This window comes from Xiphophorus hellerii, chromosome 18, assembly GCF_003331165.1.
Source record: "Xiphophorus hellerii strain 12219 chromosome 18, Xiphophorus_hellerii-4.1, whole genome shotgun sequence".
Lineage (NCBI taxonomy): Eukaryota > Metazoa > Chordata > Actinopteri > Cyprinodontiformes > Poeciliidae > Xiphophorus > Xiphophorus hellerii.
The window spans coordinates 3,814,508-3,838,340 of record NC_045689.1 but is presented as its reverse complement, the minus strand read 5'-3'; the positions used below and the strand labels follow the sequence as shown (position 1 = coordinate 3,838,340).

General features: G+C 44.2%; 1 protein-coding gene across 3 annotated transcripts in view; it reads left to right on the top strand.

Moving 5' to 3' along the window:
• galnt17 (polypeptide N-acetylgalactosaminyltransferase 17) overlaps nt 1–23,833 on the top strand; it is a 49,130-nt gene that overhangs the window by 4,347 nt on the left and 20,950 nt on the right. The window contains exons 2-5 of one of the 3 annotated variants that reach the window (XM_032591030.1): nt 1,210–1,978; nt 2,094–2,317; nt 3,520–3,703; nt 9,656–9,822. In XM_032591030.1, the coding sequence (XP_032446921.1) occupies nt 1,854–1,978; nt 2,094–2,317; nt 3,520–3,703; nt 9,656–9,822 (700 nt within the window). In that variant the 5' untranslated portion in view covers nt 1,210–1,853. Of the gene's footprint in view, nt 1–1,209; nt 2,318–3,519; nt 3,704–9,655; nt 9,823–23,833 lie in introns of those variants that run through there. The other 2 variants (XM_032591029.1, XM_032591031.1) reach the window with 2 other exon arrangements.

Here is a 23,833-nt window from a genome sequence, read left to right as displayed (position 1 = left end):
ATATTGATTTAAAAAATATTATAATATAATATAATATAATATTCTACTTCCACCGGCAGATTATTTCACTTTTCCCATATTATTAGTTAAATAATCTGTCAATAAAAGCAATGTGTCTTCAGTAATTTTAAATAACTATTTACTTAAAACAAACTTCTTTATCTTGCCGAAAATTTACTTTTAAGTTTTGTCTTATTTCAAGTGAACTAAATTATTTGCAGAAGAAACTAGATAAAGATTTAAAAACTGCAGAAATATTCAATTTCTAGTTGTTATTTATTTTTTTGTAAAGAAAGTGACCAGAGTTATGTTTCGTTGCCCCTCCCCCACCTGTTGAGGCTCACTCTCACCCACCTCCTCATTTTAACGTAATTTATTAAACGTGCATGAGATCAGTGACGGTTACTGATCTGTTCCAGCTGAGATTTGACCTTTTCTAGCAGGGAAACATAAATTCCTGCGTCCACCTCCTCCCGTCGCATTAATGAATGTTTCTGTGAAGAGGAGTGAAATCCCCCCGCAGTGATGAGGAAGAGCATTGTCTGCTGTTTCTGCAACAGACAATAGACTGTTGTTTAGAGTCAGCATTACATTTACTTGAGTAACTTAAAAATGTATTTTTAGGAGTAATTTTGCTGCTGTGCTTTGAAGCATCATGGAGTATTTTTATTACTTGAGTAAAATTTCTGGATTTTCTTCCCTCTGAATGAGAAACAAACATGTTTTAACCAAAAATCCACCAGACACAGACACACAGCTGCAGTTTCTGTTAAAGTTTCTGATGTTTTTTATTGAAAGAAACTGATTTGGAAAAATTTTCTTTTGCCTGATTTTGTTATTTTTTGTTACTTATATAAATTATTGTCATTTTGGTCCTTAAAACACCAAAATTTCCACTTAGCTTTATTTTTTTTTTCCGTCTGATGATGTCATTTTTAAATATTAAATTATTGCTAATCTGATCAGTTACTCAGTTCTGGAGTAGACTTTTTTTTTTTTTTTTTTTTACCAAATACTTCTTTACTTTTACTTGAGTAAAAATATGTTGAAGTAGTGACACTCTGGGCGTTAATGTCTGCAGTTGAAGGCCAGAAAAAAATCACTGCTGCGTCCGCAAACGGCCCCCGAGCCTCACTTTGGAGACCCCTGGCTTAATTATCTTTAATGTTGGAGTGTAAGTTTCTCTAAGAACGGTATTTTCTCTCTCAGTGTGATTTGAGCGGACACCTCCCCCCTCCCCGACCTGCTGCTGCGGAGGGAAACGTCCCCGGATCGAGTCCAGAATCCCGATAGAAGGAGAGGAAACAAACAGCCGCAATAAACAAGAAGAGGGCGAGGAATAACAGGAAGACGTTTTGTGCCGGGAGGACTAGAGGGACAAAATGTGAAGAGAGGGGAGAAAGAAAAAGAAAGAAGGTCGCTTTAATTTTTTGCTCCTGTTTTGGCTGCTGCCGGTTTCCGGAGTGAATTTCTCAGAGGATGCTGCTGATGCTGCTGCTGCCGCATCTCTCCGAGCGCAGATAGCTCCTCACCATCCGCGCATCTGATAGTGATAAACGGCTGAAGGAGGAAGAGCAGGAAGGGGAGGAGGAGGAGGAGGAGATGTTGGCTGGACCTTCAGAAGGATTTCCCTGAAGCATCTGTCCGCATCTCAGTCGCATCACTGCCGACTTCTCTCGGACGCGAAGGGAGAGGAACCCCAGAAGAAAAGCGCGGAAAATTTTCCTTTCTCCTCAATTATTCATCTGCTTTCTGCGCCCCGCACACACTGCTGTCTTTGTCTCGCATCTTCAGAGGATGATTTCAAACGGAGAGGCGGCGGACGGCGCCCCTGATTGCTCCAGCAGAGCGACATGCAGCCTAAAATAACCCCGGAGTCGGAGAGCAAAGCGGCGGATAAATCGTCTTCTCATCGGCGCACTGCTGGTTCTGGTTGCTCAAGCTTCCCTGCGGCTTTCCGTCCAGCTGATGTTACCCGGTGAGACGTCCCTGCAGCCTCCAGATCGCCGCTGAACATCACCTGACCTTCCGCCCGCCCTAAAGACCCAAAACAAACCAGCGCCCGAACTCTTTTTCATGGCTTTTGTCTTCAGAAGATGGAGGGTGTTACTGCTGCTCAACGTGCTGGCGGTCGCAGGGTTCATGACCTTCTGGGCCAAGTGCAACACCCGCAGCGTGCAGGCGGTCGGTCCGGAGGCTCCGGCTGACGGGAGGCGGCCCCGGGCCAACGGGACGGCGCAGGGGCCCAGCGTGAGCCACGAGGTGCTGCTGAAGAGGCTCAGCTCGCTGGAGGATGTGGTGTACCGGCAGCTAAACGGTAACAAAAACATTTCCACTCAGATATCATCTCAATCCTCACAAAACACCTGGGAAGTAAAACTCCGACACCTGTAAAGATATTAATTCGCTTTCATTTTCACTTTTTGGACACTTTAAAACGATTAATCTAAATAATCTTGATTAATCGACTATTAAAATAATCACCGGCTAATTTAGTGGTTGATTAACCGTTAACTGAAGTATGCAGACTCTAAAATGGACATTTGATAAAAGAACTGCACTAAGAATAAATATATTTTGCATTTTTAGATTAAAAAAGTAAATTGTTTGTATGTAAATACTCCTAAAGTCGCAGATTTAGCTTCACCTGATTCAAATTCTTTAAAAAAACAAAAAACTACTAACCACCTTTTAATATCAAATTATTAACCCAAAAAATAATCAACCGATCAGTATTCACTATATCTTTAGCTGCAGTTTCATATTTGCTACAAATTATCTATTTTTGCATTTTAGGAAAAAAAAATTTGCTTCATTTTCCAAAAACTAATTTAAATATTTTCTTTTCATCTTCTTATGTATTTAAAATATTGTGTGAAAAAGGCTTCAGTGGTTAAATGAAAAGTGGTTAAATTTTTAAAATCTGATTAATCGATTAATCATCAAAAAGTTATAAAATAATTACAGCATACTGAAACTAGTTCCCATTCCTCTTCACTAAACAGCTGAATCCCAGGCTGAGTAGATGGGAAGCACCTGTCAACATCAATGTGCAACACAGATTCCCTGTTGGATTTACATCTGGGCTTTGACTAGGCCATTTTCACACATAAATCTAAACCATTCCATTGGAACGCAACGCTTCCCTTCAGTCTTTTGCAGATTTTCATCCAGGATTATTTACCTTCCTTCATCTTTACATCAATTATAATTAGCTTCTATTGCCACACATTCCCATAGCATGATGCTGCCACCACCGCATTTCACTGCAGGGTCACAGTTTCAGTTTTTTCTCTACATTTAACGTTTTGTTGTGGTCAGAAAGTTTGATTTTGCTCTCATCTAACCAGTTTTCTCCTTCCTCCACAAACAAAGACAAAGACTTTTCTTCTTACCACTGAAGCAGATTTCTGTGATTCCGTTTAAAAGTGAAGTTCATGCTAAAGTTTCGTCATGCAGTTTGTAACCTTTGAACTTTCATGAATTCGTTCAACCCGAAGGCTCGTCTTGGTCCAACAGGTCTGTCCAAGTCCCTGGGCCTGATCGAGGGCTTCGGCGGCCGCGGGAAAGGCGGCCTGCCCGCCACGCTTTCCCCGCTGGAGGAGAACGACGCCAAGTACCTGAAGGAGAAGTACGGCTACAACGCCTACCTGAGCGACAGGATCTCTCTGGACCGGACCATCCCGGACCACCGGCCCAACAAGTCAGTCTGCGTCAGCCACAAAAAAACCCTCCAAAAAACTCAACTTCCAAGGCCTTCTAACGTCAGATTACAGATTACACATAATTATTTGGTGCTTTCAGCCAATAATAAAACAACAAGTTTTAATAATTCAGAAGCGACATCTATTTCCATAAATAAATGGAAACACGACTCGCTGAGAATAGATGTACTTGGAACTTTTTCTGCTCTGCAAAGAAAATCCAATTAAAACTTTTGAAAATGCTTTTAATAATTCACATGGAAAACTTCAGTTGCAAGAAGTTCATTATTTCAGCAAAAGAAAAGAGATACTAGATGATCCCCACTTCGTCACATGAATATGTAAGTCATACCGCTCTGGTGCTTTGTTCAGTCTTAAACATCAGATTTAAAACATATTTCCAGTTATTTTCAGCTTTCTTATTCATTTCCAAGTTGTACTCAACCCATTACTACTTCAACATAACTTTATTCAAGTAAAAGTAAAAAGTAGCCAAGAAATTACTCAGGTAAAAGTAAAAAAGTATTTGGTAAAAAGTCTATTCAAGTATAACTAATTAGATTATCAACCATTTAATATTTAAAAATTACATCACCAGATGGACCAAATTATAAAGTTAGTGGAAATTTTGGTATTTTAAGGACTAAAATTACAATAATTTACAAAAATAACAAAATTAGGCAAAATAAATGTTTCCAAATTAGTTTCTTTGAATAAAAAACCTCAGAAACTTTAACAGAAACTGCAGCTGTGTGTCTGTGTCTGGTGGATTTTTGGTTAAAACATGTTTGTTTTTCATTCAGTGGGAAGAAAATCCAGAATTTTTACTCAAGTAAGAGTAGAAATACTTCATAATAAAAAAAGTGCAGTGTAGTAAAATACTCCTAAATGTACTTAAAAAAAGGCTACTCAAGTAAATGTAATTGAGTAGTTACTACCCAACTATGTTTATACCAAACATAACTTAGAAGAAATTTGACTTCACAAATTGATTGCTTGAATTTGGGCCTCCGTCTCTTTAAGAAACTCCTACTCTTTCTGAAGCTCCGCCTTCAGGAAGTCATCACAACATGGCTCCTCTATTAACCCTTTAACAACATTTTTATCAGCGTTTAACTGAGAAGTAGCTCCTGCGATGAGCACTGCAGCTGCTTGCTAATTGCTGCTGGCTAGTCTGAAGGAGCTGAGTGGGGGAAATGGAAACTTGGAAACTGCAGCTCTGAGGAGGAGCTGCGTCTCGAAGGCGGGTCTAAGTCCACCGAGGCGTTTTGCTCAGCTAAATGGTTGCCATGGAGATTAAAGGATTTCTCAAACATGCATGAAAAAGATCAAAACAACACTCCAGGTACTTTTTTGATGAGGGAACAGAACAAGTGAATTTTACATGAAACTGTCTCTTTAAGTGATTTAAAAATAATACTTGTAATTATCTGCTACAAAGGGGAGAATTATTTTTATTTTTCCTAATTTTATTTCAATATATTTTTCCACTCAAAGAGAAAAATCATGATTTGAAAACATTTTTTTTGTATTTACTCAGATTTATTTTTATTAAAATTAGTTTGATGATGACAGAAGTGTAGAAATAGCATTCCTAAGGAGACTAAACCTGTATATTTTATCTTTATTCATGTTGTAAATGTTTTTATCGAATGTTTCTTCCTCTGGGAACATTTTCCCAACCCAGTTTTCTGCGTAGATGAGCAAATTAAAAGTCACTACCAACAACAATCCCTTGCTCTTTGCTGCCACCAGCGGCGTGCATGTGTGGACATTTTCGCATAGCGTGGAAAAGCGTTCTTACTCGTCACCGCAGGGAGTCTCACAGGGTGGTGGGAAAAGAGCGAAGCGAGTCTGGGTGCGATACCTGCAGCCTGGAAGCAGCAGCAGGATGTCAGCTGGAGCCTGATGAGCCTCGCTGCGTTTCATTCAGGCTCCTTTTACTCTGCAGAGCAGAAGGTGGCGGAGAAACACGAAGGCAGAGCGAAAAAAGCTGCTAAAAGACATAAAAAAATCCAACATCTCTTGCATTAATTTGTTTAAACCTGCAGATGTGAAACTTTGTGAAGCCGCTCACATCCGTCTGAACCGCTGAGGGAATCATAAAGGACGATTACAGACACAGTATTCAGTGACTCTGTACTTGTGAAGTGACAAGTTCTCACTCATATTTGAAACTATTCATGCCGCTCTCCTACACACTGCTGTTCCTGCTTGCATTCATCATTCAGCTCTACTGCTGGAATCGCTGCAGTTTATACTGCAGCTCACTGCAAAAACACTAAATATTAAGATATTTGCTTAAATAAGACAAAACTAACTTATAAGTAACTTTTTAATACAATATTTGAGCTTGTTTTGGGTCAATAATTCCTTAATATTGATTTAAAAGCATAAATTCACTTATAATATTGGGAAAATGTTTGGTTTTAATTGGAATAATCTGGTATTTTTATATTAGGAGATTAATTAACCTTTGGGCATGAATTATCTTTGGTCTGTGAGTTCCCTTAATTGTTCAGAATATTTTTTAGCTGAATTAGCCAAAAGGTGAGTCAAGGCTAAGTTTTTCTTTCAATTTTAATGGGGACCTATTATGCAAAAATTCACATTTTGTATGTCTCTTACTTCCATTTTGGTCTCTTCTGCTTCTGAAAACAACCTAATCGTTAAAAAACAAACAAACAAAAACACCCAGCCAGTTTTTGGTAATAAGTTTATGTTCATAGGTGTCTGGAAAAAGAACTGTTTGTTTCTAAAACCTCTGGAATGTACCATAACAAATCAGCAGGCGCTGCAGCGTTACCTAGCAACTGCAGCAGAATTCCGCCCGTTACCTAGCAACCCAGGCTGAGCTCCGGCACGTTTGGTCAGCTGGTTCTACCGCTGATTGCTCTGTACAATGGCTCCTGGAAAAGACAAGTGTGTTGTTGTTGACTTACCATCCAGAAACCACTCGCTGCATTCTTGTTGGTTGTACTGGAGGCTCCACTTCTGCTTCTCAAAGATGTACGGTTGTATAATTACTTATCTGTGGCGGTCATTGTCAGGAGTGAGTGTAAACGTTGAGTTGGGGGGGCGTGGCCAGCAGCAGCATATTTGGATTTAAAGTGACAGGAGGCTCTAAAACAGCTCAGAATAGGCAGAACGGAGCTGACTGAAATCTCATTATCTATGAATGATTTTGAGCCAAAATCATAGTAGCTCATCTTTCAGCATTTGGCATGCAGAGGTACAGTACAGACCAAAAGTTTGGGCACACCTTTCTAATTCAATGGGTTTTCTTTATTTTCATGACTATTTATGAGGCAAGAAATCCCACTTATTAACCTGACAGGGCACACCTATGAAGTGAAAACCATTTCAGGTTTCTACCTCTTGAAGCTCATCAAGAAAATGCAGAGTGTGTGCAAAGCAGTAATCACAGCAAAAGGTTGCTACTTTGAAGAAACTAGAATATAAGGGGTATTTTCAGTTGTTTTACACTTTTTTGTTTAGTGCATATTTCCACATGTGTTATTCATAGTTTTGATGCCTTCAGTGTGAATCTACAACGTCAATAGTTATGAAAATAAAGGAAACTCATTGAATTAAAAGGTGTGTCCAAACTTTTGGTCTGTACTGTAAGTGGATTTGTGTAAACAGGATGGGGTTAAGTAATGATATCCCAGGTTGGTTGCTTTGATATTTGAGTTGTAGTTGTGCAGATTGTGTGGTTGGTCAACTGTTTTCCCGTAGCATCACAGGAATATTAATAATATCTGTATATATCACATCATATGGAGTTCTCTAGGTTGATTATGTTAGGTTGATGTTTATTTTAAAGTGTTTATTGAGAAAATAATTCCTCAGTTTCACACTAACTCGATTCACTTCACATCTTTAGATTTTTCAGTTTCCAGTTCTGCCTGGAGCTTTGAATATTCCCTTTTAACTCCCGTCTGATGTTCGCCTTTTAACCATGAGATCAAAGCTGCTGCAGAAAACAAATGTGTTTTGCAGTTTGAGGCAGTAAAAATGTTCTTTGAGACGCGGTGATGTTTTATTTTTCTTATTTAGAAGCTAGAACTTTTCCAGTGGAAATAGGTAAAGTTGTGGGAGTGGAGGAAATTTTTGTGCTTCTTTTATTGTATCTTTTTCAAGTCTATATTTTTATTTTAAAAACGTTTTCAACGACTGTTTAAGAACTTTATGAAAGTTTTCAATTTGCCTTGAGGACCTTTCATGTTCGTTATTGCTATAAGATTTTTTCTAAGAAATAAATAATAGTAATAACACATCAACAATCTTATTAGGCTAATTAAATATTTTGCTCATGTTGTAAGTCGGCCCTTAATTTCATATTTGACTGAAATGGAAATTTATTTAATTTAATTTGGAAAAGAGGAATCATGTTCCATCTATACACTTATAAAATCAATAACTAGCAGGAATTACATCTATTTTAATGATTAATTAAGTAGCTAACCATAGAAAAGACGAGGTATAATTACTATGTGAACAGAAATTTGGAAGGAAATGTGAGATAATTTTTCAGACTATTGTTTCGTACATTAGTTTGAGCTTTATTTAAAGTTTTCTCAGTGTTTCTCTCTGAAATTTTGTCACAAATTTTTAGGCGCAGTCTTAATGTCTAAGCTAAATTTAAGGGAAAAGTTTGGCAGAAGAAAGAAAAGCAGAACGGCCCGTTGGGTTTTGACTCCTTTAATAAACTGACAGGAAAACTCTTGAATTAATCTGGGTCCGGATGTGTCAGCGCTTTCTGATCCTGGTCTTGCTGTAAGATCATCTTGCAGAGGACTGGGTGTTTGGATTTGGAAACAAATTTTCAAAAGAACAAAAAGTAATCTTCAAGATAAGATGTTTTAATTTGTCTTTACCAAGGATATATACAGAGAAAAAAAAACTGCTTTTAAACCAAATTAAATGCAGTTGTTGTGACTTATTTACATAATTACTATTATTATTCACTGAGTTTAACTCGATTGTTCATAATTACAAACTACAAAGCGTGATTGATTTTTGAGAGAGGAAGACTTTTATTTTGAAGTATGGTTTTGTCTTTTGTCACTATCTTGCCTTCTGTTGATTTTGGTTGCTAGGTTACGAACAGCTGTTGCTGTCATCAGTTGTTGCGATCTGATTGCAGAAGCTTTCACTACGTAACAGGGCCAATAAAACATGTCATGAAGAAAAACGTCTCAGTCGTTTGTGAAACTGGTTGAAAAGTCTGAGCAGCGCTAGGACCCGCCCCCTCGTTCTGATTGGTTGGATTTCACCAAACATTTCTGCAGACAGCGGTAGGACAACACTGAGATGTTAGAATGTCTTGATTTTGACACAAATTATGTAAGTTTATAATGTCAACACTTAGTGACAGTTTTAAGAAATACATGTAAAAAAAACAACATAATTTACAAAAGTAATCTACTGCAGCTTTAAGGAGCATCAGAGCAATTTCTTCATCATACAAATCCCAGGATCAATCATGATATGGTTTAAAAATCTCTATCTAAAATCACAGGAAGGACAGTCATTCATTCAGTTGAAAACCGTAGAAATATTATTTACTTCCATTTATCTTTTTATCTCACACTGTTATTGTTTAAAGACAGGCAACAGAGGAACGTGAAGGAAGACGTAACCGTCTATATGAGAGCTAAACTTGGAGCTAAAGTGTCACCCTTCCTCTTTGCTCTTCATTAGAGCTGTTTGAGCAGAGGTGAAAATAAGCCTCCTGTCAGCAGCACACACACACACACACGCACACCCACACACACGCCGACACACACACGCACTGTGAAAACGCCAAAAGAACATATGAATAAGCCTGCAGAGAAAAGCTACATGTTTTTCCTTCCCTGGTGCTTTAAAGCAGCAGTGAAGGATGATTATATGCAGAATATTTGGTTAGCATTAAATTTAGCTAATATTTGCTTTTCTTCCTGCAGATGTAGAAAAGTCAGCTACCCCCGAGACCTTCCTCAGATCTCCCTCATCTTCATCTTCGTCAATGAGGCGCTGTCGGTCATCCTGCGCTCCGTCCACTCGGCCGTCAATCACACGCCGGCTCACCTGCTCAAAGAGATCATCCTGGTGGACGACAACAGCGACGACGGTCAGTAAGAGTCTCACAGTCCGGTTGAGTTTAAATGGGGACGGATTACGAGAAATTCACGTTTTTGTACTTCCGTTTGGGTTCCTACAGCCCAGGTGTCTAAAAACCCCCATCAAACCCGTTTTTGTGGCAATAAGTTCATGTTTTTTGGTGTCTGGAAAAACGAGCTGATGAGACTCTCTGGGAAACGCTGTAGGTTTGTGTGAAGAGGAGCGTTCAGCGCGGTGACTGATGGCGTCCATGTCTTTCTCCGACAGACAGGCAGATAGAGACAGAGCGATCAGCGACATGTCACAGGAGAAACGTCCCCGTCTTGTTCATCGCGGGCTTTCTGAGATGAGAACGGTTCAAAGCAAACAGCAGAACAAAGAAACCAGAAAGACAGAGAGGTGTCGGAGGAATGGGATGGAACTGCAAGAAAGGAAAGGTCACAGAGTGAAAAGAGCTGAAGGAAATGACAAAAGGCAAATTAAGAGGGAAGGTCAGAGAAGTAGAGAGGAGGAAGCATGAAATAATGGAAGAGCTGCGAGAACAAACCAGGCTATTAGAGGAGGAGGTGGTGGGGGGGCTGAGAGATAAATGAGGTCGGAGAGCGACTGCAGGATCCGGATGAAATGGAGGGAGCAATCCAGCAGAACGGAAAGCAAAGACGACTTTGATGGAGACGTCGAAGGGAAGACATGAGGCTGTCACAGAATTAGGCAATTAAATGTTTTCTGTAAATCCAACAAAGAGCTTAAACGCAACCATGAAACCAGTCAGGCATCTGTCCCAAGTTTAACCTCGGGTTAAATGGTTCCTATTGACCCTTTGCAACTACGTCACCTAATCAATCCAGGCGCCATGATGGACGCTGGAAGTGAGAACTGGGAGTATTGAACAGAGCCAATGAAATTGTTTTCCCAAGTTGTTTGTCAGGACCCAAACAGCACAGAAGGCAGAACACAGGTGTTGAATTCAAAAAAGTGGGTTTTTATTTACCCCAAAGTATGAACAATGATTAACATAACAATTAGACAGGCATGCCAATAAAAGAGGTCAACGCAGACTACTAAACTCAAAGACATAACTGACATAAGACAGACTGACCTAACCTGAAATGACACATAAGGGGATTTAAATATGACACATAAGGGGATTTAAATATTGGTTTAGCTAAACCATATGGACACAATAGGGGAAAACAAAATGGCTGCCACCTGCCAACTAACCCAAAACAATGAAAAAAGTCCCAGAACACCCCTCAGCATGAAGCATGTGGTTCAGTCCAACGAGGCCATCAGTAGTACTTCAGAAACCAAACACCCGGGTAACTCAAACAAAGAAAATAATATTAATACATCATAACTGAATTTTGGCCCTGCAGTGTTAATATGTGTGCACTCCATATAAACATTGTTAGGTGTTAGAAAATAATATAATAAGGAATACTTATATAACTACAAAGCAAACTAAAGTGAAAACCAACTTATGCTGAGGTGTGGATCTTACCGTGTGGCTCGCCATCACATTGTCTTTGCCAGTTTATTCATGGCTTCTACTTGTTCGGGTCGAGCTAATTTGTCTGAACGTAGCACGTCTGGTTGGGGCTCATGGACGGCAGTATTTACAGAAGCTGGAAACAGATAGATTAGAAACAGAGCCATACTTCCTCCCTCCTGACTTGTTGATCCAATTAATGACTTTGCCTGAATTCACACCATATGATTTATGTCACTGTGTCATAAACAGCGTTTCCCCTTAAACCGGATCAACATTAGAAACGTGCAAAAGACGAGATGCTAACCCGTTTTTTTCCATAGATGCTAGGCTACATGACGCTGCGGCATCATCTCCATGGTTACTAATGGTTAGACGCGTAGCTTCTGCCTTATTTGATATTTGACATTTTTCTAATCATACTTAGTCGTCTTGTAAAAAGTGTTCACTGCTGCTCCGCTGCCAGTCATTATGATTGATGGCTGCTCTCCATTGCCGCCGTATCTTTCCTCATTAAAGATTATAAAATAAAATGACACGTTTGGTTTCTACCCTTGTCTGTTTTTGCCGCCGACTGCTCAGCAACCTGTGACTGTTTTTAAAGTGAAATCAACTAAATAGAAGCGATATTAGGTTACAGACGTTTGTTTTAGACTAGCTTTAAAGGAGTGGTTCATTTTTAGACAGAGGTTGATAGGATCAGGGGATTAAATCGGTTTTATTTGCAAGTATTGCCCGATCACCGATCTCCTAAAATTAAGGAAATTGGCACTGATAAATCGGTGCACCCCTAACGAAAACATCAGGTGACATGGTCACAAACTCAAAGCAGCTCAGCACCAAGGAAAGTGATCAGACCATTGAAGGTTATCCTGCAATAGTCAGCCCCGCCCACTCCTCACAACTTCACAGGGCTGCCTACTGACCAGTTCTCCGTCTAACAGGTCCGGAAAATCTCTGAGACCAGGGTATTACCCTAAAAGTACTCTATAAGAGATAATCTATTTAAACTGGTGGCGAAAGTGATTCGTCTAGCTCTAACTACCTCCAATCCAGAAGTTATGACCCTTTACAGTTAAGAAACAATCAGCTGAGTAGCCCTCGCAGCTGCATAATTCCAATAACCACTTCTGTTAACGGTAGCCCACTTTCTAAATCATAACTTGCACTTGGAACCGGCTAGATTATGTTTAGTGACTTAGATGTAAGTCCCAGGGTCATTATTTACTCTCACCAAAGGAAATTATGAAGCCTCCTATTTACTGGAATCATGTACATTAGTTTTACCTTAATTAAAAAGAACTGGACAAAGATTAAATGACTCTATTAATTCCAATGTCCACCAACCTCATTAGAATTTCATAGTATAACTTTATTAAGCAAGCTTAAGCAGGGATATGCGACATACAAATCAATAATCAATCGTATATAGATCAAAGACAGTGTAATAAAATTTACATGTACAATCCTACTACCCTATCTTCTTTCCCTAAGAGATAAGTCGCACGTTCTGAAATGGAATTTCAAGGAGCAGATTCAACTCATACCCAGAAGATGGTGGATCTTTTGGCAACAGGAATTTTTAGCATCCTTGGTTGAGGTCTTTGCCTTGTGTGGAAAAATCCTCCTTAGAAAGGAAACAAAGCAGAACGGGTCCGAATCCTTTTGCAAACCTCAGTTCCTCATCCCTGAGGGACCTTTGTCCTTCCTCCAAGTCTGGTTGCAGAGTTTGAAATTGTTGCTGGGTTGAGACGAGACCAACGGCCGAATGAAGAACCAGAGATGGGGCGATGGGACCCAGTCCTTGTCGTAGCGGTGTGAAGTCCGAGCTTCCCCGTGGTTCTGAAGTGCGGTCCGTAGCTGCTTCTGCAAGTTGTCTCTCCTTTTGCGCCGCCGGACTGGGAACGGCTGGTTCCTCTTTTCGGTCCCTTTTTATACATTTCTCCACCCTGTGTGTGTATGGGAGGATTTGGGCTACGTGACTTTCCTCACATCTGCTCATGAAAAAGCCCCTACATTTCCCAACCTGTTTTTGCTGACCATAGTGGAAGTTCCCGTACTTCCTCTTTTTCCGTTGCTTCAGCCAAACTCACCGCACTACCCATCCTGTGCGCTCTGGCCATCTGTTCAGAACTGCTTGCGACATTTCCTGTTATCAGGACCTCACCCATACATTCCTCTTCTTTCTCTAACTCACTTTTCCATCTGTTACAATCATTAAACACATTTAACCTGTATTAAACCCATTTGAACATTGACTTCAAATTATCACAAGTTTGATCCTTAGTTAATAATTAATCACATCTCTCACTTATTATAATTCATCAACCATAATCGTTTCATAGTTAAATCATTACAGAAATCAAGTTAAATCATTACAGAAATCAAGTTAAATCATTACAGAAATCATTACAGATCATATTTCAGAAAAAGTACATTTCAGAAGGTTATTATGTGATTATTGGTAGTCATTTTACTAATTATATTCATTCATATTCAACTTAATTAACTTTTAATCAAACTACAAGATTACTTATTCTCTCTCAGGCCTCTATGCACCTTTTCTGCATGCACCCGAAAAGATCTCACACCCTATGCCAGTTTTCTTGACACCCCCTCCTTGAGATCGGACGGTGCTTCGCAGAAACCACACAGTCCAAAGTCAAAAGAGGTCAAGCCCATCACCACAGTCGGCAGTCAGGATGTCCCGCTCGTAGCAGGTAACCGGAGATGATGAAGGTGTCCAGGAATCCACAACCTCATACTCCGTCAGATTGGACGGCGGAGAAAGCCAGATTTCTGCGCCCAAACCGTTGTCAAGTGTAGATCTACCTGAGACGGAAAGGGTGGTTCGTTCCGGCGGGGGCTGCAGAGGCGAGGGCAGGTCCATCCCGAAGTCTGGCGTCGTTGATGGGTTGTTGCAGTAGCTGTCCAACTCTGCCAGCAGATCCTGGAAATCCATATCACTTGGTGATGGAGATGATGGGGAAAGGGTGTCCTCAGTCTGGCAGGCTTGGTGAGATGAACTGAGGGTCTCAGTTTGGGTACTTTTCACGTTAGTTGCCCTGCAGGCTTGGCATCCGACGTCAATAAACAAATCCGGAGACATGGGACATGTAGGCGGCAGGTAGTTGCCCACTGCCACAACTCGTCCATCCAGAAGATGTAAAGTTGGGAGGCATTGCCGAGTAAGCTGGTGTTCCCATAACTTCTGAATTATGGGCAGCTGTAGTCCCCTGTACAGCGGAGATGTTGTAAGCTCTTCGTCTTCTTGGCCAAACGCAGAGGTCCACACGATTTTGTGCACCCGTTCCAGGGATCTAGATGTGGAAGCCGCAATGTAGGGCAAATCCTCTCGCCCAGTGGCGCAGAGAATTGCCGTTACATCGGTGAAATGACTGCTCACGCAGTTGTGACACCAACGGGAAGACGATGCAACCCAAATGAATCCATAAGATTCTGCAGCTATTCCACACCCCACACAGCAGGTTGATGCCTGAGGAGAAACAGTAACCCAGGTAACTTCATGATCAGTGGTTATTGATTAACTACATTTACTTACAACGACGAAAATGCAAAAGCGAAAGCTGAGAGAATAGGCTGGTTTAAGCCCGTGTGCCGGCTTGTTTTGCGAGCCAAGGTGAATTAATCACAGGAGCCGGAATGTCATGATCTGGAGCTGGTTCACCTCGATCATAGACATGAGCTGAATCATGGAATATTGCCGCGTAGGTCATCAGCCATACAACAATGGCGAGGTCCGCGGTCTCATGAAGCCAGTAGAGGACCACCAGGACCCCCCAACCCGTTGCCCAAAGAGCCAGAATTATCCACTTTTGCATCCAAATTCGCCGTCCCCGACCCTTGATAGACAAGGCCTGGCGTGCTAAGTAGATGAGGATGGAAACTGCGAAAAGCCCTTCTAGAATAGCTGTGAGGATCTTAAATGGGGCGGTTCGTGTGGCTTGTGCGCCCCCAAGGACCAATTCCAATATCAGGGCTGTGGTATCGGTGATGAGCCATAGGCAGACCACAACACCCCTGCGCCAATTAATGCGGGTACGACCCATCAAGTAACAAGCGAAAAGGGATGAAGCCAACCCCCATTTGTGGAGAACGATGGGGCGGAGGATCAACTTGGCATATCCTTGTAGCGCGACGAAGATCCTCATAGGATGTCCCTTAGGCCAAGGACCGGTGTGGCAGAAGACTACCCAGGCCAGGGTAATCCCTAAATGCTCAAGGGTACTCACTTGAATCGGTGCAAAAAGTGAGTTGGGATTCGAGGAGTTGGTTGAAGAGTTAGTTGAAGAGTTGGTTTCCATGATGTGAGATGATGGTCGCTCTGGATCAGGTCTTGTCAACAGCTGCGGTGAAGGTTGAATGGCTCGCAGGCACACGGCAGCTCTCTTTTATGCAGAAGTAGGCTCCTCCTTAGGGGGGAGGGGCTGGTAGTTCCTCTTTTTGCAACGACAAAGTGCTTTCAGCCATGCCTCCAAGACGATTTTGCCGATGAGTATTGCTACGGCGACGCCCAGGAGACCTAAGAGATATGGCCATAGCACGCTCAAAGCGTCTAGCAGCCACTGTTCAACAATGTTGAGGCCTTCTTCCACCACATGAGCAACTTCTTCCACAACCTCGGTGGCGACGGCCACCAAAGTTGCTCCCAAAGCCTCATACCAGAAACAGTCATGTTTATTAGCGCCTTCTCCACATTGCTGCCAATGCTCCATAGTGGTGGAGCAGGTGAGATTGGAATACAACAGGTTGGGTCCTACCCAGTCAAACCCTGAGTCTATGTTCCCTTCACACAGACCTTTCCGAAAAGCATGTCCTTCGGCGATGGCTATCAGGGGATTTGGAATGAACGGAACGGGTAGTCCAAGAATGCTCTTGCGCTTCTGGAGATGATATCCTAGGATTGCGTCGGTGCATGTCCGTCCGCTCACTATCGCCCTTCGCCATTGTCCATTGATTTTTCGCCAAGTAACCTCAGAAGAGTGAGTGTCATACTCATCTGTATAATGTTCTTCGCAGTAGCTTTCCCACCCCCGGACAGTTCCGCAGGGTCGTCTGGCCAAACTTATTACGCATTCAAGGATGTTTTTTGTGTTATTCTTACAAGTCATGCGCCAAGGTCTGGGGTTGATATAGCTGTCAGGTCTCCAAAAAACTCCAGGCCAAATCATGCGGTCTTTAGAATAAACCGTGGCGATGTACTGGTACTTGACCCAGTAGTTTGTTGACTCCGTGAGGCATGGTGTCACCCAAGCTTCAAACTCTTCTTGTTGGAGTCCCCACCACTCGTAGTCCCAATTTCGAGTGTAATCCTCGTACCAGGCCCGCAGAGCCCATTTAACCGTAGGTGCTTTGTCAGGATCAGGGCAGTTGTATCTCCAGGTAGAGTGAAAAGCGTTTCCAGTTTGCCAGAGGTCACAACGTGGCGATGAGTGGGTTTTCTTCCAACAGGTGTCATTTAGGCTCTCAAAAATTCTTTTGGCGACACATTTGTCAATTTTTGCAAAGTCCGTTTTAGGAGCACTCAGAAGGTCATCAGGAGTTGGAAGGGGTTGTGTACGCAAATTGGCAATGTGTAGCTCCTCCAACCCAGTATGAGAGCGAACCGTTCCCTCCGGGAAATCTCCCATAAAGAACGTCTGGTCTTTGGCTATGTATGTCCATGGGAATGTGTTGTTCAGCCAGGTTTCAATCTCTGTACGGACTGTGCGTGTAGAGTGCCAAAAATCAGCCCAGTATTCTTCTATGGCTGAAACTATATGATTCTGTCCCGCACATTGCACAAACTTATTCCAGAGGCAAGGATTTAACCAACGAAAGTGGTGTTGATAACAGTGCTGTTGCTCGGCCTGATACATAAACTGTCTAGGTCCTTGTCTGATCAGGAAAGCCGTCATGTTAGTCAAATTAGCTGGTGTAGGTGGCATTGTCGCATTGACTGGAAGATTACCTCGGGAGGCATTTCGGAAGGTCCAGTTCCCCGGCGGTGCGGTTGGGATGGTGTCATCCACCCGGCAATTCAGGTGAAAATCTCCCCAAAACTCCTCTCGGGGAAGCCAGGCTCGACAGCCTGAGGACCTGTGTGGGGCTGGGTATACTACTTCGGTATCCCAGTACCCCTGGTTTGGTAACAGTAGGAGTGATCGACAAGCCATGTTGCAATGCCATTCTGGCATACCTCGGTCCGGGTGAATCCAGTTGCATCTGACGGTCCGTCGTTCTTTGTGTTGCAGAACCCGTATCCAGCAGAGCACTCCGGTGTCGAGGAAGTCATAGTTGTAGATCTCCCAGGTGCGATTCAGAAGGCCGTCCAGAGTGGAGTCGTTCAATCCGAAAGCTCGGCGTTCCACGTACTTTTTACCGTTGTCTTTGGCAAATAGTCCGGTTCGGTTCTGGACAGAAGTTTCGTTGTCCCATGGCACAAAAATAGCCGTGGTGCTTGTATTCCAACAGTTGAAGTTAGCGTACTTGGAATGTCCATAGGTGACTCTTGTATGCGTAAGATACCACGGTCCAACTCCGATGAAGTAGAAGATAGTAGCAAGAACAGCAGCAGCAAACAGCAGGGCAAGAAGCGTTAGCAGCCCTTTCAGGCATAGGGATTTTCCGGTTATCGTAGTCGTTTTCCGTAGCAAGGGTTCGTTAGAGGTTTCCGAGTCGTCGTCAGTGTCAGTAGAGCTGTCCGATTCTGATGTAACATCCAGCAACTCCGGGTGTGTAGGCTTGCGCCGCAGGTAGATTTCCTCCATCCTGGTTAGTATAAGGGCCAGATTAGTGATTCTCTTGGATCCGCTGCATCAGGCGTTGCACAGATTCTTTTCAGAACCTTGAGGCGACCTTGGGTGGCAGGGTTCTTTGCAACCCGTCTGGTGGCTCTTCCCTGCTGCAATGTCTTATATATTGGAGAGGGGTAGGGCAAATCAGGCTCCAACCCCCTCCACACCCACTTCCAGAGGAAGACTCTCCAATAGTCTGGCCGAGGAAACGGGCCTTGGGCGGTGCCGTTTTTCAATGCTGGATCGTTCCAGAGGTCGTGGTTGTACCCAATCGGGGCGGGTAATGTGATGTAGGTGTACAATGATTGCCCATGCAAAGTCAGTCTGGTGCGGTACCCCCAGGTTGACGGAGTAAAAATCCTCTGGTGTGGTGGATTGGGGTAAACCCTATCTATTTGCAACAACAATGGAAGTCTGGTATTGTTAAATACATAACCTTCTGGGTGTATTTCTTTCTTTACTATAGCCCTCGCCATACCTGGTGAGGTAGTCCAGATGAGCATATCATTAATCGAAATTTCACAATACAGTCCTTGCAATGGTTCAAGGTAATGGGGACCCCATCTGATTCGCACTTCGATTCCCCGTATTCTCAGGTACACTGTGTTAAAAGTCCATGGCAGGGGTCTCGGACACATTGGTGAAATCGATGCATAATTAACCGTGTTAGGGGACCCTCGTCCTTGCCACGTGGCCGGCAATGTGGGAACGAACAAAAATGGCTTATGTACAGGGGGTGATGTGGACTCTTCACTTTCCCTCACCTCCTTTGTGTTTTGAAAATCAGTGGGTCGGAGGTATATGAAGTATTGGAGAAAGTAGGCCTCGGTAAGCGGATAGGGGACCGTGAAATCTTCTCTTGGCTTATCTAGTAGGATGGAAGTAGTAGGTAGTTTCAGAAAAGGGCCTTTGTCGGACAGTCCTGATAAGACTCCTGTTCCCACCTTGAACAATTTAGTCATGAAAAACAGTTTTCCGCTGCGTTTTTTGGGCTTTTGCTGACCTCTAGTCTTGACGACTCGTTTTCCTCCGTCCGGTTTGTCCGTTAGTCTTGGTTTGTCTTCCTCCATGGAAATGCTGAAGTGAGTTTTTGCCAGGCGTGCGTCTTTGGTTTCTTCTTAGGAGGCTCTGGTTCCGTGCAGGATGCGGTGGCAAAAGTTTGGTCGTCCGGCACCGTTGTAATGGTTGCTCCGACCGAGTAGATCCCTTTATAGGGGACGGTGACCATGCGCACTGACAGCTGAACTTGACAGGTGGTGCTGGGATCAGAGGGCGTTCCCACTCTCTGGGCCACGCCTCCTGGGTGTTGCAAAATCCCATCCCGAAACCGGGACTCCGCCGTCACTCTGTATAGGCGGGACTTCTCCTTCGGTCTCACCGTACTACTGCCCCACCCGTCTATTTCAGTGGTGCAATAATACAGATCCGAGCTGCGTACTCCACTTTCTCTCGGTACGTCCGGTAGATCCGTCACAGGAATGGTGCAGTCATTGATGACCTCCAGGATCAGATGTGCCCACGTAGTCAGCTCCCAGGGGCCTGTCCAACCTCCCTCAATGGCTTGTTCTTTTGTGTCATCTGGAAGTGCATTAAGCCCCCCAGCCGACGGTTGGTACTCCTGCTGGCGTAAGACACGGAAGACCATGGGGTAATGGATGGTGTTCAGTGGTGGGAATGACAGGGACGCTCTAGCGGGATCGTACGGCCAGGCGGCGTTGATAGATTCCCACAGGATATCATGGGGCCCCTCGTCCCTTCTCCATACCCATTGGTCTGCTTCCTCTGGGGTGTTCGGGGGAGCTGAAGGCCCTAGTAATCCTATGGGTATGGGGCTCCCATAGTTTGGCTGTACTTGTCCATACGTTCTGTAGTATCGCAGTGAGCTATAAAATCGTGCCACCTGCCATCCTTCAGCTTCACCTGTTAGGGTAACTTCTCCCCCTCGCAGCTGGTCCCGGCATACAGAACAGTGGCTTAGATCGTCTCCATCCCACATGCAAAAACAACCACTTGGTTCGTCCTCCTGCCAGGTCCAGTGGGTCTCCAACTTAAGCCGGGGTAGGTAACTCACACGGCATTTCCCGCAGATCAGGTTGCTCAAAATCGTGACCGGGGAAACACGAAGATGTTGTAGTGCCTCCGCAGTAGCTCCTTGTCGTACGGGTTTGTCACGGCCCGGTCCTTCCCAGATGATGGGGAGTTGGTTGCCTGCCAAACAGATCGGACAGCGACCCTTAGCTTTTCCCCAAATCAGCATTTCTCTCTCCTCCGACAGGACTCCATTTTTAGCCCAATCCAATTTCTTCAGGGCTCGTCCTGCCCAAATCCCTGAAGGTGTTCTTCTAATTACAACCACCCCTTTCACGGTGGCCAGTCCGAGATAGGGTGGAATGGTACATGATTCACTGGCCATTTCACCGGCTTCTGTTTCGCTTTAGTCAGGAACTGGCTTGAGCTGCTCAACTCCTTGGATCCCTTTTCTTTCCAGCAATACTGTGTTCCTGTCCAGTACTTGCTTGACGATGTCAGTTGTCTCAAACTTGGGTTTTACTGCTGCATGTACAGGTTGCTCTCTTGCTTTGACCCATACGCGCTGTCCCTCTCGGAATGGCACTCTGGGCGTCAGCTTCTCCTTTTTGTCGCTGGAGCCCCGCCCCACTTCCTTCGTGGTGAACGGCCGTTGGTTGAGTTCCATCGCAGGGGCGGGTCTTTCGGCTCTGCTTCTGTCGTTCAGGGCCTGCCCTATTTCCACCGCTTGGGTGCTCCAGCTGTTGGTGTTAGCATTTTTAGCTATCCAGCTTTTTACTAACCCTATGGCTCGTTCCACCACTCCGTTAGCTTGTGGGGTGTAGGGTGGCGAGTAAACTCGCATTACTCCATACTTCTGACACCACTGGTCAACCTGTGAATTACGGAAATGAGTCCCATTGTCCGTGCGCAGCTCTTTCGGGATTCCCAGGGCACTGCATACTTGTTCCAGCATGCCGACAACGCTATTGCCGTTTGCTTTCCTGGCTGCTTTTGTAGTTACAAACCCCGACATAGAATCCACCAGCACTAAGAGGTACTTCTCACCTCTCCTTCCTGTTATCCCCATGGGACCTGCAACATCCATGCAGACTGAGCCCCAGGGGACCGTGCTTTTGATGGACAACCCATCCATCCGCTGCCCTCGGCGACCTGCGTTGTATTGACCACACACTTCACAGTCCCTTAGCACGCGTTGGACTTGTTTCACTGGGATCCAAAGGTCTTGCTCCTCCAGTTCCTTACGTGTAGGTCGCACGCCTGCATGTCCAAGGGCCTCATGCACGCTCCGCACGACCTCGACCACGTATTCTTCTGGGACCTCCCGTCCTCTGGGAGTACTGTCCCACTTCTCGGTACCGACAAAGACGATCTTTCTTTGTTGGACATAACAGTCCACTTCATCATTCCCACGCCAATGAGCTCCCTCATGCGTGTGTGCTCTTTGATGCTCAACATCTATTTCCAACTGCAGTTTTAGCTCAGCAATCTTTTTCCACAAGTCTTTGTGTGCCACTGGCTTGCCCTTTGCTGTCTCGAAACCATTTTCTTCCCAAATGGCCAAGTCTTCTCTAAGGGCCTGAGCGCAGTAGTAACTGTCGGTTACCAACCTGGCACTTTTAATCTTCCTTTTCACCAGCTCCAGCAATCCTTCCAGTACTGCCGTCACTTCTCCGGCTTGAGCACTACCGGGGGCTTTTCCTTTCTGACGGCATTTCTCTTTGCCGTCCTGCTTCAGAATAAATCCCCAGTATGCCGACTGGTCGGACCCCTTTCTGGATCCATCGGTGTAGATTGTCCATTCAGGTTGTCCTGGCTTCTCAGGTGTTTCTTGTGGTTTTTTCTTACTGGTGGGTTGTGCTGGCCCAATTTCAAGCTCCGGGTCCAGCAAGATGTCTTCCCATCTTCCCCACCGAGTATTGGTTGCTTTAGTACTTTCCACAGTCCCTTTTCTTAGGTACTTGTGAACTTGGCTTTGTGTGATGACTTTAACCGGTTGTCCTTGTGCTAAATCTTTCAGCACACCCCAATAGCGGGCTAACACCGCTAGCTCTTTCTCTTCCTGCGGGTATTTCTTCTCAACCGAAGTGAGGGTGTAACTCCACAGGGTAACCAAGCCTCCATTTTCGTTACTCACTTTGATCATGGCATCGTCATTCTCGCAGCTGATTTCTGCCACTAGTCTTTCTGACAAACTCCTTGGCTCCAATCTCACAGCTGCTTGAATGGCTCTTCTCAATTCTTCTAGGTTCTGTTGATTGGCTGCTGTCCAAACCCAGGGTCTTTTTCCGTCTTTCTCATCGTCCTCACTTTTCCTCAGGCAATGGTACAAGGGTTTGGCATATTTCTGATAGTTGGGTACATGGTCTCTGACATAGTTGCACAGTCCCAATATTTTCTGCAAGTCATTTTCTGACTGTGGTGGTTGAATGTTCGTCAGCTTTTCTCTGTACCCATCCGAGAGTCCCAAGTCCGACGTGACTTGGAAACCCAGATAGTTCACTTGGAACTGTCCAAATTGACATTTCTTGAGGTTTAACTTCAAACCTGCCTTGGTGAGATTTTCAACCACTTTTCGTAGCCTCTCTAGGTGTTCTTCTTCTGTGTCATCAGCAATAAAAACATCATCAATGTACACAGTAGCTCCTACGTCCCCCAGTACCTCCATCACTGCTGACTGAAACACATTTGGGGAGTTCTTGTAGCCCTGGGGTAACCTTTGCCACACATAGCTTTTGCCTTTGTGGGTGAATGCAGTTTTACCTTGTGACTGTCTGGCGAGGCGTAGGGAGAAAAATCCATTAGCTAGGTCGATGCAAGACTTGAACTTCTTGACTCGAAGAGTTTTCAGCGCTCCTTGTGGATTGATCAAACTGGCTCGGTTTGCTATTGTTCTTCGATTCAGGGCCTTGAAGTTGATGACTGGCCTCCAACCCCCTCCAGCCGATTCAGGTTTCTTCACCGCCTGGATGGGGCTGTTGGTGATCGGGTTGAGTTCCTCTCTGATGATTTCTAGGGCACCCAGTTCCTTCACGATCTTGTCCATCTCCTCGACTGCTCCTGGGTTCAACGGGTACTGTCGAACAGGTGGATGAACCCCACCTTCGATGTGATGAACAAACTTTGGGCCCAAATCTCCACAATCGTTCTTGAACCGTGCCACCTGCGTCGTAACGATGATCTCACGCAGCTTCTCCTTCCCAGCCGGGGAGAAGTCACTCTCTTCAAGCTTCTGTTCTGTCACCGCTGGTATGTCAACTGGTTTGTACCAATCTTGTTTTTCTGATCCTGTTTGGGTCGGGCCGACTTTCACCAGCCTTGCTTTCAAGCTTGTCAGCCTTCGCTCCAGTCTGCGATGTGTGCCTTTCTTTTTACTGAGTTCGTCTAAGTCTTTTACTGTGAGGAGATTGTAGGGACCTTTCACCCACACGACTCCTCTCCAAGTCCCATACGGCATTTCTTCTACTTTTCCATTGGCAAACTGAACCTTCAGGTGTCCTGCTGTTTTTAGGTCTTTGCGGGTCATAGACACCTCCGCTCCGGTGTCCACCAGGTAGGGTATTCCCTCTACTTTAGCGTAGATTTCGTCTCCTTCCCAGTAGGCATTTTCTAAAATGACCCGCGACCTGGACGCCATTACTTTGGTGACCCTCCGGCCCCGGCTTTACGGGACTCACGGAGGGCCGTCCTCTCTTCTGGGCTCAATT